The 14873-nt window shown below is 41.1% G+C and overlaps 1 protein-coding gene across 1 annotated transcript; it reads right to left on the bottom strand.

Moving 5' to 3' along the window:
- Window positions 1–4209: 4209 nt before the first annotated feature.
- iqub (IQ motif and ubiquitin domain containing) lies at window positions 4210–14641 on the bottom strand. The gene is made up of 13 exons (XM_042109218.1): window positions 14143–14641; window positions 13819–13953; window positions 13521–13685; window positions 13240–13415; window positions 12980–13135; window positions 12391–12601; window positions 12115–12290; window positions 11704–11874; window positions 10881–11057; window positions 10361–10609; window positions 8703–8888; window positions 7861–8024; window positions 4210–4597 (listed from the first exon to the last, which is right to left on the bottom strand). The coding sequence occupies exons 1-13, from the start codon at window positions 14456–14458 to the stop codon at window positions 4591–4593; spliced, it is 2289 nt and encodes a 762-aa protein (XP_041965152.1). The 5' UTR covers window positions 14459–14641; the 3' UTR covers window positions 4210–4590.
- Between the last annotated feature and the right edge of the window lie 232 nt (window positions 14642–14873).

The following is a 14873-nucleotide window of genomic DNA, read 5'->3' on the forward strand; positions in this document are numbered from 1 at the left end:
AAGTGGATTTGTCCAAGCAGCCGCTTGGTTTGTGGGGAAATATAGCCTAGTCCATGCTGGTAGCCTAGGCTATATAAGTGCCCTCCGCTGGCTGGTGTTCACATCATCGCAGTTTAACCGTAAACATCAATCAGAGGTGTCTAGTTTTATTCCATAAATATATTGTTTTTATAGACGTTAGTTGCACGCGCTACCAAGAGCTTCCATTTACTGCTGCACCATGTAGGCTACTGTAGTGCGGTTTGTCTGTCAACATAAGAAAACTCCGGGTAGCCTACAATTTTCGCACAATTTGGTGGAAAAGTGTAGCACAGGTTAAAGAAAACCTATTCATGTTTGGACTCAAAAGGAACTTCAAAGTATTTCCCATGTAATAGCCGTTTAGCTCACAACGACAGTGAAAGTGAAACTCTCCACCGAGTGTTAAATTAGATGCACAATCAATCGCGAGTCGATGCACGTAAAAAGTATCAACTGCATGGTAGGTTAAGGAAGGTAGCCTAATTTTGCAAAATGTGATGACGGCACACAAACTTGGGTAAAAACGTTTAGTATACACAGGTGTTGATAGCCTACAGTTAATGTGAATCGCTGACTATAACCAAAGTAAAGGAGAAGATTTGCACCAAATAGGCCTAAAGGCTGTGGTTGTGTTACAACATGTTGGCACAAATCGTAATTTCTGTCAACTATGACGATCTCCATGCATGTTCAGTAGCCTGTATTTTTCATTTAGTCAAGCAGTGACATGTGGTTTAATGCATGGGGTAACATGACGTGAGACAGACAGAAGATGAGCCTGTCTTTAGTAGCCTATCCCTGAATCCTTTTTTTTTTCCAGAATTTTTTTTAAAAATCCCGGAGAGACCCCCGACCCCCGTGTTATTGTGATTATAATGACCTATCGGTCCAAATCTAAATGTTTGGGTTCAGTTTATGAAGTGTTGCATGATACTGTGTGTTTGTTATTTATGGGGGGGGGGGGGGGGGATCAGGGGGGGATTTTGGTATTGGTGGCCTTGTGTGTGTGTGTGTGTGTGGGGGGGGGGGGGTCCAGTGGTGGGCCGGTCCAGGAGAAAATTGCCAGGGCCGAATTTTGTTCCCAGTCTGACCCTGCTAACATCCCTCATGAGGGTGGGTTGGAGGCCATGCATTTTTACCTCACATCTAGACATGATGATGCTTTTCCAACCGAATTACTGATGTTGATGACGAGGTTCATTTTAAAGTCCAACTATTTCATGTTTAATAATAAATACTTTTTACAGACCCAAGGACCAAGCATGGGTTCTCCATTTGCCCCTAATTATGCCAATTTATTTATGGGTTTGTGGGAAGACTGGTATGTTTTCAATAACAACCCATTTAAGGATAATATCCTGTTTTTTAAGCGTTTTATTGATGACATTTTGGTAATATTCATGGGTTCTGAAGATCAATTGTTGAAGTTTAATGATTACATCAATCCATCTTTGCGCTTCACTATGGAACATAGTTGTGACAAAATACATTTCCTTGACCTACAGATAACTGTCAATGCAAACAGACATTTAGAGACATCGATCTTTAGAAAGAGTACTGATAGGAATACTATCCTACATGCATCAAGTTAAAAACATCCCATATGGACAGTTTATAAGATTAAAAAGAATATGCAGTGACGAAAATTATTACAAAATCAAAGTCAAAGAAATGTCCCAACGATTCATTTCAAGAGGATATGATCAGACCCTCATCGACCAATCGATTGAAAAGGCTAACAAAAGAGAAAGGACAGACTCGAGATCCCTCGCCCAAAAATTGAGATGGTAGTCAGGTAACCTTTGTGTCGGAATATTGTACGGCTTCCGTGTTCCTATTGTACGGCATATATATATATATATATATTATTATTATTATTTTGTTTCTCATTTTCGAATGTACACTTAAATCTCCACAAAGTCCTTGAGGTGAAAGTGCTGTGAAGAAATTGCAGGATTGTTTGGCTCTGCCACCAAACCACGCCCAGTTTATCTGCTGGGAAACCCTGTAGCTACGGAGCAGGGGCTCAGACCAGGATAAATTGTTTGCTCACCTTCAGTTCACTCTTTTGTTCATCTCAACCCAGCACTCCAGTGTGTCCTGCTTTGTGTGCGTCTTTGAGTTAACGTAAGTCATCACTTTAATGACCCTCACTATGACTTTTGTGATGTTTATCAGTTTTTAGAGTAGCTCTGCCATCATGTGTGAAGTTAAGGTCTTTGTTTGTTGGTTTGGTGTGTTGGAGTCCCATGTGAGAGATGATTAGATGATGTTGGTTGACTTGGGATGTCAAGTATTGTTTAGTTGTACCTTATATAGCCATATGATTTCAGTTTATTGTTCAAATGTCAATTGGTTTGTTTGTGAGTTGGGATCTGTACTGATTTACCCCATTTCACTGATTACTCCATTTTCTGTCTGTTTCCTCTTTGATGCAGCACACATACAAGTAAAGAACAAAAGAACAGATGAATTGAAACTCAAATAAAGTTCACTTGTGTTGCACCGAAACCTGCCATCTCCGTGTCATCACTCCATACTATTGAGCCTTCTGACTGAGGCTCTGCCTGCTCGCCACACACTCACTCTACCTCGACCCACATCGCCCCCTACAGTTCCTTCAGTTGGGTTGTGGCGATTAGCATACTAGAATAGAATACTGTTAGAATACTGTTGGGTTGTGGAGATTAGCACACTATAACGTTACAGCTTCTTGCCAGGACTTGTCGTGCAAGGCAAGTATAACTATAATTATAGGCTGTTCATCTTATTGACTCCAACACAGAACCCACCCCCCCCCCCCCTTCACCTACCACCACAAATTCAATTCTGTGGGAAACACTGCCTTCCATTATCAGACCCTTCATCTTATCCACGACAAATGCATAGTCCTGTAGAATAGAGTATTGTTAGAATAATATTGGGTTGTAGAGATTAACACACTAGAATAGAGTATTGTTAAAATAATATTGGGTTGTGGAGATTAGCACACTAGAATACAGTACTGTTACAATACTGTTGGGTTGTGGAGGTTAGCACACTATAACGTTACAGCACAGAGTAATCCTAATTTTATGGATCAAATTTATTCCAATCCAACTCAAAAGTTTTGAACAACACAAAGTGAAGGTTTTATCCAGATCAAAACCAAGAATAGATTATGTGATCGAATCCAATTTCAGGATCCTTGTTTCCCTTTGAACAACCCACTTTCAAGATTTGATCCAATCCGATAGCTGAAATCCGGTAACTGAAATCCGATAACCGAAATCCGATCACGTTTATTTTGAACAATTGGGCCCAAACAATCAAAGCATATGTAAGCTAAAAAGCTATGCTACCTTATGGTCATTTTGCTCGGACCCCGATAATCACCGCTTGCGGTTATATTTATTATTATTATTCGGATGAGGCAAATGTAAATCTGAGTCTGAAATGTTGGTTACAAACAGTCTATACTGCTGTAACAGCACTGCTGCTATTATTAATTGTTAACTTCCGGGAACTATTTGAGGCTTCCATTAGCTGCCATTGTTGGAAAAAAATGGAACATTGGCGTCAATGGAGTTGTCGCAACTCTACCTTTATATGGCTCTGGGTTTTGCTAATGTGGGATGTTGTGTGTTAACATTTGTAAATACTGCAAAAACAATCCATAATTTTGTTGGGAGGTATAGCTTGTTAAGAAAATGTAAGCATTGTGGAAATGTGTCCACTGACTGCATATTGTGTGAAAACGACATGAAAAGTGTGAATGGTATGGCCACAAAAGGCCGATGCTGTGCTAACTGTGTAGAGTTTTGAAAATGTAACAACTGGTTAGACAAATGCTTGTTAGTGACTGAAAAAAACTGTAATATTAACGCCCTTTGAGGCTTCCCATTTTCCCATTCCCATCATTTCATGGTTTTGACAGAATATGTAAAATTGCATGAAAATGTTTTGTCTGGATTGAGGGTACATTGTTGGGATGTATAACTGTCAAAATGGGCACAAAGAATCTTCTTTGTAAATATCCTTTATTTTAATCCTCTTCTAGTTCGCAATAAAATGTGTTTTGTCTGATAACACGTTTTTCTTGTAAGCAATTGACTTGTGGATTGATGGATAATATCAGTTTAGAAAAAGGGCCACAAAAATGATTAACTTTTCATCCATTTTAATGGAATTGAGCAAACTTTTGAATGATTTGGTTCCAATGTTTTATTTGCAGAAACTAGGCCACAATAGACCAACTTGAGCAGAAGCAGCCATTGTTAAAACACAAAACAATACCTATTTCCACACGTAGTAGGCTATGACGGACAACAAGTTACAACCTAATATTCACAAAATCGAACCCTGAAAACGGGATGGCTCGATTTTATGTACAGCTGGATGTCACTAAGAATGCATAGGGACTACAAAGTGCAACACTGAAAAGAGAGTGGCTACTGCAGTCTGTAAAAATCACTTTGTCATTTGTGTTTTAACAATGTTTGACTTCTGATTTATTGATCGCGGGGGACATCTAATGTGTGGATAGGCAAACTTTCCAGCTTTACTGTGTGATCTGTTGTGCTGCCTCTCCTAGTTCCTGTGATTAAACATAGGAACAAAATGATTAAAACAAGCATAGGATTTAATTAAAACAAGAGCACAATTCTATAAGACATGCACATGATTTAGTAAAATGACCCAGGTTCTCTTGATATACAACACAAATCCTATGATGACACCTCCTGGGCTCGATAACTAAGTAGAGTAATGTATTACATTACAACACATAGCGAGTATTACACATTAGCCTAATTTTCCTGAGTAATGATCCCAAGAGTGTGTGCCACCCCTTACCCACTGTGTTCGTGCCTATAGCCTAAGCCCTGCTATTCTGGGGCCGTATTCACAAAGAATTTTAAGGCTAAAAGTAGCTCCTAAGTGGGAATTTAGGAGCAACTCCTATAAATAATGGGCGTGTCACTCCTAACTTTAGGTCTCCTATTTTTTTTTCACTAAAAGTAATTCACGAAGCATTTTAGACCTAAAAGTAGCACCTAAGTCTGGGACAGCTTAAAAGAAGTCGAGAGGACTCCTAACTCACTAAGACCTATTCACCGCCGCCTATGCGGCAACAAGAGCTTCCAATCACGAGGGAACAATTTTGCATTCATAAAAGGGATGCAATAACGCCACCAACAACAACCAAAACTACTCATTGTTAACATGTAAATTAAATATAACGTTTCATTGTGAATCAAATTAAAACGGTTTCCTCTTTGCAAACGTAGGCATAGCCTATGGTGACAGATTTATTTAATAATGTTGCAAAGATACTGCATCAATCCGTAGGCCTAGGTTTCATTAGGCTAGGCTATTTGTTTTCCCTTACTCTTTATTCATTTAGGCTAGGCCTTTTTATTCAGTTATTCATCATCTTCCGTCCTTCGCACTACTTGTGTAGCGCACGCATTCTCAGACCTGTCATCTGTCACTCATCATCGTAAGGAAGGTGTTTGGAATCATTCCCGCGTTACAATCATCAGCCAATCAAGGTGGTCACTTCAGTCAAGCTCGTGCATGAGTAATGACGTCATCCATAGCAACGAAGACTCACTCTTAGTTTAGGAGTTGTCATTTTTCCTTACTAAGAGTAGGTCTGAAAGGCTTTGTGAATAACTTTTAAGAGAAAACTCCTAGCTAAAATCTTTTAGTGCGATTTAGGAGTACTCCTAGTGGTAAGATAAAAGGCTTTGTGAATACGGCCCCTGACCACTATGCACCAATGTTTAGAACTCAATAGATTGAACAGAGCCAATTACCTTGAATCAACTCAAGTATTGTATGTTATATGTTCTTTTGCTAAAAGCCCCTTTAATCATATCTTCATTTAAGTAGCTTGCTAGTAGTCTTATATTAAATGCATATCTTAACCTCTATGGATCAGGGGCCGTATTCACAAAGCCTTTTATCTTAGTTATTCACAAAGCCTTTCAGACCTACTCTTAGTAAGGAAAAATGACAACTCCTAAACTAAGAGTGAGTCTTCGTTGCTATGGATGACGTCATTACTCATGCACGAGCTTGACTGAAGTGGCCACCTTGATTGGCTGATGATTGTAACGCGGGAATGATTCCAAACACCTCCCTTACGATGATGAGTGACAGGTGACAGGTCTGAGAATGCGTGCGCTACACAAGGACAGAAGATGATGAATAACTAAATAAAAAGGCCTAGCCTAAATGAATAAAGATTAAGGTGAAACAAATAGCCTAGTAGTTGCAGCCTAATGAAACATACTGTATGGATTGATGCAGTAGCCTATCTTTGCAACATTATTAAATTAATCTGTCACCATATGCCTATGTCTACGTTTGCAAAGAGGAGAACATTTTAATTTGATTTACAATGAGACGTATTTACATGTTGAGAATGAGTAGTTTTGGTTGTTGGTGGCGTTATTGCATCCCTTAGTTATGCCTACAATGCAAAATTGTTCCCTCGCGATTGGAAGCTCCTAGCCGCATAGGATTTCAAAACATCGTGACGCGAAATGCCACAAAAAGCTGTTTGTGAATAGGTCTTAGGGAGTTAGGAGTCCTCTCAACTTCTTTTAAGCTGTCCCAGACTTAGGTGCTACTTTTAGGTCTAAAATGCTTTGTGAATTACTTTTAGTGAGAAAAATTAGGAGTCCTAAAGTTAGGAGTGACACGCCCATTATTTTTAGGAGTTGCTCCTACTTTTAGCCTTAAAATTCTTTGTGAATACGGCCCCAGAGCAGTATTATGTAACACTGAGATGTATACCATGGAAAAGGTAAGGCACGTCTGATCAAAGTTCCTGCACGTGACAGTAAAGTGAGTAGGTCATTACTGTAACTGAACTCCAAAAGGTTGAAGATGAAACAATTATGACTCGTATGAAGTTGTCATATAAAGAAATGCATCCTCACCACAAAATTCAGTGTCAGAAGTTTGTAAAGCAACATCTAAACCAGCCTGATGCATTTTGGAAAACATTTAAAATATAACTTTTTAACTGCAATGAGCAAAGGTATGCCATTGCATCAAAACTCTGTAGCTAGACCTACAAAGCCCAGCACATGAGACTGGAACTGGAAGGCCTTTTCAAAGAAGAATGGATTTTTCTACATATTGTACCTTGTGCAATTGTCTGTGACAATTCAAATTGGATTTGCCTGATGCCTTAAAGAACTACGGTAATATTTTACCAGTTTTGACTAGGGTTTTACTGACACTGTATCTTGATAAAAATGTTATTATTATTTTTAATTAATTTATGTATTACTGTAACTGCCTTAAGTTTAAAGTCCAAGATAAGTCACTGTGCTTCTGAATACATTGTTCAGAAGCACATTTTTGCTGAATGATGGCAGTCAAGGTTTGCACAGTTAGCACAAATACTTCAAATGCCATTTTGTACCTAATAAATGTTTGGCAAAGCAAAGGTTAGAAGCTGTTATATGACAATGCCTATCACTACAGTTTCAAAATATGTTAGTCCAAGGTTCTACTAGGTGCATGAACCAAGTGATAATTATGTAATGAACTTTTTTACACTGAAAAATTGTCAAAAATAATCAGATTAAGGAAATGTGAATAACACATACATAACAAGTATCAGTATGCCAAAACCAAACAAAAAGGCATGTTTAATTTTCCTGGTGCTATAGACTGCTATAACAATATCAGTTTAAAAACAACCACATTTGCCTATAGAAAGGAGGAGGAGACAAATGTCTTGTGGACGAAAGGGCAAGAAAGTAGAAAGCCTTCTTTACTGTAAGGCATGCAGGAACACAAAGTTTCTGTGTTGCCATGGAAGCAATAAGGTTCCTTTACTTAGCCACTGTGGTGATGGGCTTGGCCACCAGTAGTTTGCTATGAGCAGCAGGCTGGGAGCCCAAATCATGCAGGTATTCAGCCATCACAGGGATCTGGGAGAAGTACTTCCGAGCCAACGTGTGTCTGTGCTTCACGGAGCGGATGAAAGCCACACCATAAGCCTATAGGAACCAAAAGATTTTTCTTTCAAAGTCAGTTTTTGTCCAGCATAATGACAAGCTGAACACATAACACTGCCATCTAGCTGTAGTAGACATGAAGGAGTGGAAGGCAAACATTCTACACTGGGCACCAGGCAACCTCCCCACTTCCCCACTAATGACATTTACTGTATACATCAAATTTCTTGAATGATCATGTTAATTATATGATCATTCAAGATATATATTTTATATACAAGATATATATATATTACGGTACACTGAAGGTGACCAGGTCTCCTAACAGGCAGCTTGGTATACAACACACAAACTGCACATGTACAGCCTCATTGTTTTTACTCATCTCATTAAATTAATTTCCTCAACAAACACATCTAGCATGTATTTTAGTCAACACTGTACTGCATTTACATTTACAAAGATGCCTAATGAACACATCATTTAGGCATACTATTCCATTGCTTTAAGTGTAGAAATATTGCTACCATGTACCAACAACAACTTACAGTCTATAATGCTAGCAATGCAAACTTCCATGTTATACAGACTAATCAAAGTAATTCTAGGGTGCAAATAGCAATTAACACCTGGCTTGTACACTGAAGCGGTCATGCCCTCTCCATACAGTGCTCATGCCCATTTGCATCTAGCTGTGTGGAGTTTGGGCTGTGAAGTCACCTTATCAATGTTGTCCACTGTGAGGTGAGCGGTGGCTTCGTCCTTGGTCAGCAGGATGCAGTTCCAGGGGCTCCACTCCCAGAGCTGGTCCCAGCGCACCAGCGTCAGTTCATGCAGGTTACTCCACGCACTGAGCGCCGACTGCGCTCCCCACACCACATCAACCAAGTACCGCAGGTCTTGCTCCTACAGAAGGACAATCATCCATCCGCATACCAGAACCATTACATAACATATACACTAGAGACAATAAAGACAGCATGGTATCCACACACACACACACATACACAAACACACACACACACACACACACACACACACACACGCACACACACACACACGCACTCACACACACACAAAATGAATGATCTGACATTATGACACCTGATATCAATGCCCATCTATCTATAAATGACAGAAACATTTGTCTGTTTGTCTGTCTGTCAGTTATTTGCATATCTTTCAAACCGTTCGTCCAATTGATTTCAAACTTGGCAGATGTCTTGCTAGGGGCACGACTAAGACGTTGCTTGGATAAAAATGGCAAAAGATATTGTTAAATATATCGGTAAAAGAAGAACACATTGGCTTTCACCGCTTTACTGTAGCCACTCCCCCTCTCACACAGCACTTTAGACTATCTGAGAGGATAGAAGCGGGGCTTTGGCATAACTGAATCAGTGTACTGTAGGTAGGCTACACGGGTAAAAGCGAGTACAAGATCAAGATGTTTGGATGATTATCATGTGCGGTTTGCTTGCATAAAATGATTCTGCAGATTTTGCAACAACACGCCAACAAACACAGGTATGCAGTGGCTATTCAAAACGACGTACAAATTATGTGCAATAAACTGACACTTCGAATAGCCCATGCTACTTTGGACTGTCTTTAGATTTTGAATAAACAAACGACTGCAAGGTCCCAACTTGAAACGAGCGATAATGATCCCAAATTTAAGGATGTTTCAGGATGCCACATATGCATAGCACAAGCATAACCAGCTACAGACGAGTGGCAGACAGAGCCTGGTGTCACTTACAGTATAAGCTACCAGAGACTGTTTTTGAGTCACATCGTTGCAAATTTCATATAATGATGCATCATTCCCAAAAAAATGGTTTGTCTTCTCTATCATGAAGTTATTCAATAGGCCTTATTCAACATATAGCCTTGACTCAAAACAGCTGTTAGGCTTATATCATTTTCATCTTTAAAAAATGTCACATGCAGCCATGCTTAAATTCTGCTCACTGCACATTTATAATATTAGAATGTAATATTCAGTATTCATTATGGAATGCTTAGCTAGAATGATGTTTTTCCCCTATCCCATCCTATCCTTTAAAGGAGGCCTACCTGCGGGCATTGGGCTACAGGTTTTCTATAGAAATAGCATGTTTGAATGGGCACTGCACTAGTTAGATAAAGGAGCAATAAAACTAAAGGAGTAATAAAGATAAAGGAGCAATTCACAGCTCCTTGAGTAGCCCAAATGCTTACTGTACATTTGCCTTGTAATTGTTTTAACCCTGTGCTTGTTTTGTGTCTCTGTTGGAACTCTTGCAGCAATTTCTCTCAGTACCCAAAACAAATTTCTCCTTGGGGAGACAAATAAAGATACTTTGACTAGATAAAATGTGTGCTCCTGATCTTACCTGCAGCAGGTATGGGATCTTGGCGTCTGGGTTGTGTTCAGCCTCAGCCTTGCGCACACGCCTAAGGATACTCTTGTAGTGTGAGAAGTCCTCCCTGTGCCGGGCCTCATTGTCCAGCTCACTGCAGTGCCGGCAGTGGCCAACCGCTCGCGCGTTCGCAGTGAGGGCAAAGTCAGTGGAGCGCAGATAGGTGTTGCAGCCACGGCAGAAGTAGATGTCCTTCCTGAGGCTGGCTGGGTCTTGGGGTATCTGGTCAGAGATACTTAGCCTTGTTATTTATTTGTGGTTAGGAGAATTCCAACCACGTAGACCATACACATTTTGAATTTGACAAGTTTCACACACTATAAGCAAAAGTTTTAGTTCATCTGCTCACATCTAGAATTTTAAAGTTATTTGACATATACTGTATATATAAACAAAACAATGAAACAACTCAATCTTAACAACAAACAAACAACAACAACAAAATCTTAAGAATATCAAGTCAACACTATAAAAACCTGAGATGCACACTGACCCTGAGCAGCTTGGTGACTTGTGGGTTGAAGGTGGGGTTTTTGATGTACTGGAGGAAGAGAGTGGAGATCCTTTTTCTCAGTCCCTCCAGGTTGGCTTCCTTCACACCCCTAGCCAAGAGATCTGTCTCTCTGTCGATCAGCTCCACAATGTCCTGGGACAGCTTGCAGTCATGTTCCTAACACAATTTCAAAGTGACTTATCGATCAAATTAGGGCGCTTTCATTCCTATTTTGTTCCGAATCACAGGCTGAATCGATACAGTTTTTCCCCATTGTCCCTTGGGTTCGTGTGCATCCAAAGTCTAATCTTCTCCCACTCTACCGTTTTCGCACGTAACTCCGGTAAAGTTAGCCTAAGACATTCGCTTGAAATTGAAAACATAGGCTAGCTAGATATATACTCTGTTAAAAGTGGAATAAACTTGTAATATAATGTGTAGGCCTACAAAAATGTAAGCACCAGCAAGTTGTTCCGCTACAACAGGCCGATTGCTTTCTCACTGCAAACGTACCGCTCTAGAATTCGATTGGAAACGAGCCGAGACCACCTCTTTCAAGCGGCTTCGATCCGTTTGTTTTGTTCCGAAACAGAGTGCGATTGCTGCTTTTACATACTGTATACCCAATCGAACCGATCTTTGAGGGGAAACGCTCCACGTTCCGATTCAAAGAGCCAGGTGTGAAAGCGCCCTAAGTCTCTGCCAAAAATGCTCCTCCATCAAACAGTTGTAACACAAACCCAAGGAAATAAAAGAGATCAGGTGAGCCTAAGTGATGTTAGGTCAGGCTTTTCAGCAAAGCCCACTCATAAACAATGACTACCTTCACTGTGTGTTTGAGTGTGAGCAGCACGCCCAGTCTCTCTTCCTGGCAGAGGTACTGTAGGTTGATGCTGGTGTACAGATCTCTTAGTTCCCTGGCTCGGAGGGTGGACTGTGTGTCCATCTCAGTGACCTTCCCGTCAAACGCTCTCCATCTTTTAGGAGCTGCACACTGTGAGTGGGTTCAGTGAGTCACTAGGGTCAGGATCCAACTAGAATTCTCACCTCAGACAAGCATTAACAAGACCTACACTTGCAGAGGCACTTAACTGGTAATCTAATGAATTGCAGTAGCGATTTAATTAGCATTTAGCTGAAAATGACAACACAAATGCAATAGGGGTTGATAAAACTATAAAAACACACAAGAGGGTATAATGTTGTAGATGGAGGAGACAGGGAGGCCACAGACCTTGTCCAGGAAAGCTTGTACAGCTTTCGATTGATTCCTCTCACCAGCGACGATGCGATGGCGGCCGATGGAGGCAATGAGCTGTGTCTCCTTCTCCAGCAGAGCGCACAGTGCAGCCTTCCGCTCAGGCCCACTCAGAGAGCTGTCGATCTGCTCCATTTCCTCCTTTCTCCACTCTGGGAGACAAGCATAGTCACACAGAGACACTGGTATGCACACACACACACACACACACACACACACACACACACACACACACACATACGGATGTCTTACTTTCAAGTGCATTGTAGAGGAGAGCAAAGTCCTCCTTGTTCTGTGGGTGCATCCTCCTGTGGTGCTCAGCATTGATGTAGTCCTCTTTCTGCTGCTTTTTCCGCGCCTCATCTTGCTCCAACCAGACTCGACGGAACTCCCTGTCCATCCGTAGAAGGTTGGTAAAACGTCTGGCCTGCCAACGCCTGAAGTACGTCTGCAGAGTGATCACCTGACACACAACAGACATGTTTATTTCTCTTTTTTAAGTTTGACCGAGACATTTTGTGATACTCTACCCTCCTACACAGTTCCCATACATAGCCTATATAAAAAAACTCACCACTTCTAGCTGTATCTAAACAAGTTTGCTCACAACACTTCAACCTACTGTAATATCCATTAATAAACTATGATTCGTCCCTGATAACTGAAAAAAGGGCTGATACAAGGACAAAAGACAACAATATGAGATAATATAATAACAGAGATATTAACGAGTTGCCACCTCTAGGAGTAATCATACTTAAGTATTTTCCTGTCTCTCACATGCTCAGTGATACAGTTTGCACAACTAACAAATAGACCCACAGATGCAGAGAACACATACAGCATTGAGTCTCGTGCTGTGGTACTCGTCTGCGGTGACGTATTTGCCAGGGCTGATCAGTTTGTCCTCCATGCTGGACATGTAGCAGCCAGTCTTGGTCATCTGGGTGGACGTGTTGTTGGCACACTGTTGAGTCTGACTCTTCATCTGCACTGTCTAATGAGGAAGGGCACAGAGCATCTTTTTAAACAAACGTGGACACACACACATGTTGGGGGGCTTGCAGGAGATGTGTGTGCTTGGATGTGTTATTGGCCTACTTGTGTGTCCCGGCTGAAGGTCTCCACTCCTTTGTCAGGTCTCCTCTTGGGCATGGTCTGTACTGCAGCATGGTGGAACTCTGTTGTGGTGATCTTGTGACGGTAACCTCCCAGAAAAGGCTTTTTCCTGGTGGCCCTCTCAATTTCCACGACTACATCCTGATAGGTGTCTGCTTCTAGAGACGGAAAGGGAGAGGAAGGAAATTAAAATGCAAAATAATTTTTGAGTAATGCATGCCAGTGCATACAAAATAAAGGACAGACTGGGACCATGTTTGCACCTGTCTGGACTCTGACAGTGATGACGTCTGACATGTTGTACTGCTGGAGTTTTACTGGACGGATGGGGTGCTTTTCAGGGTCTGATGAGGTCATCTCTAGTTGAATAGTGCCATGAGGCTGAACCCCCAGCTCAATGAGAGTTTGGTCATTCCCCACAACTTTTCCTATGAGAAAATTGAGGCCTTAGAAAACATTTCAACATGCACTTCATACTTCATACATGCAGTAGTCTGGCGTTAGGCTATGACCTGTTTCCTGGATGTCACAGAAGAGTGTCAACACTTCACAGGATCTTACCATCAAGAGAAAGCTGTATGATTTCTGACGGAACTTTCAGCTCATTAGCAAAGTGATCCTTCAGTTCTCGAGTCGTGACACCAATGGTAAAAGCTATGGTCATCATATGTCCCTCGGGCATTAGCATAATCTTAACTGCAATAGAGAGAAAACTTTGACGTTCACAGGACATGAGTTCATGTCTTCTTGCACAAATGGCTAACCTGCTTAAAATTAGTAAACAAACCACATCAGCCAACTGCAGCAACAACAAGAGTGAGGGTGACCTTTAAAGGGACCTCTGACTATAAGTAAAAAGGGTAAGCAGGGAAGTGTCAATCTCACCACTGGCCGTGGAGTTACCCAAATCAGATGTAACGCTGACATGGCTGGCAACGTCTCGATAATCTTGAGCCTTTGTAGAGCTTTGCTCAGCCATAACATGACCAGTCTCCCCTGAGGTCAAAAATGTTGGACAAATATTTGTTGTTATAACCTCCGCAGCATCTTCAATGTCATTTAGGGCATCCTCGGTTTGTGTTTCGCTTTCAGACTGAACTTCTGAAGTTGCGTAATTATTTTCCGAAACTGATTCGTGATGGCCCTCAGGGTCACCCTCGGTCACTTCTGGATGTGTGGCTTCATCTTCCCGTGCTGACATAGCTACGTAATTAACCTATTCAGTACACGTCTAAACTCTAAAAAGTAAAACTCGATACACGGGAACAACAGTTGCTACTAACATTTGTAAAAAATATAATATGTTCAATTACGTGGTAGTAGGAATATTATGCTAGTTAATATTGTTTCCTTTCAGGGAGGATAGAGTGTTTGGTTGTTGCCCTGGTAACAGGTCACGTGACCTATTCAGCAGAAACTTGGTTGCTCGTGGGGGCAGTAAACAAAAACATTTGTAACAAGGAACTATCACACCTTATCTCTGTGCACTGAACATTGTTGAAGTGACCTACCCTATAACTTGAGCATGAGACTAACATTAACCCACACTGTTTTAGATAAGCAACGTGGCCTAGCCTACTCAAGGGCTGCCTAACTGAAGTGCCCTATTTGTGTAA

This window comes from Alosa sapidissima, chromosome 11 (genome assembly GCF_018492685.1).
Source record: "Alosa sapidissima isolate fAloSap1 chromosome 11, fAloSap1.pri, whole genome shotgun sequence".
In the NCBI taxonomy this organism is placed as follows: domain Eukaryota; kingdom Metazoa; phylum Chordata; class Actinopteri; order Clupeiformes; family Clupeidae; genus Alosa; species Alosa sapidissima.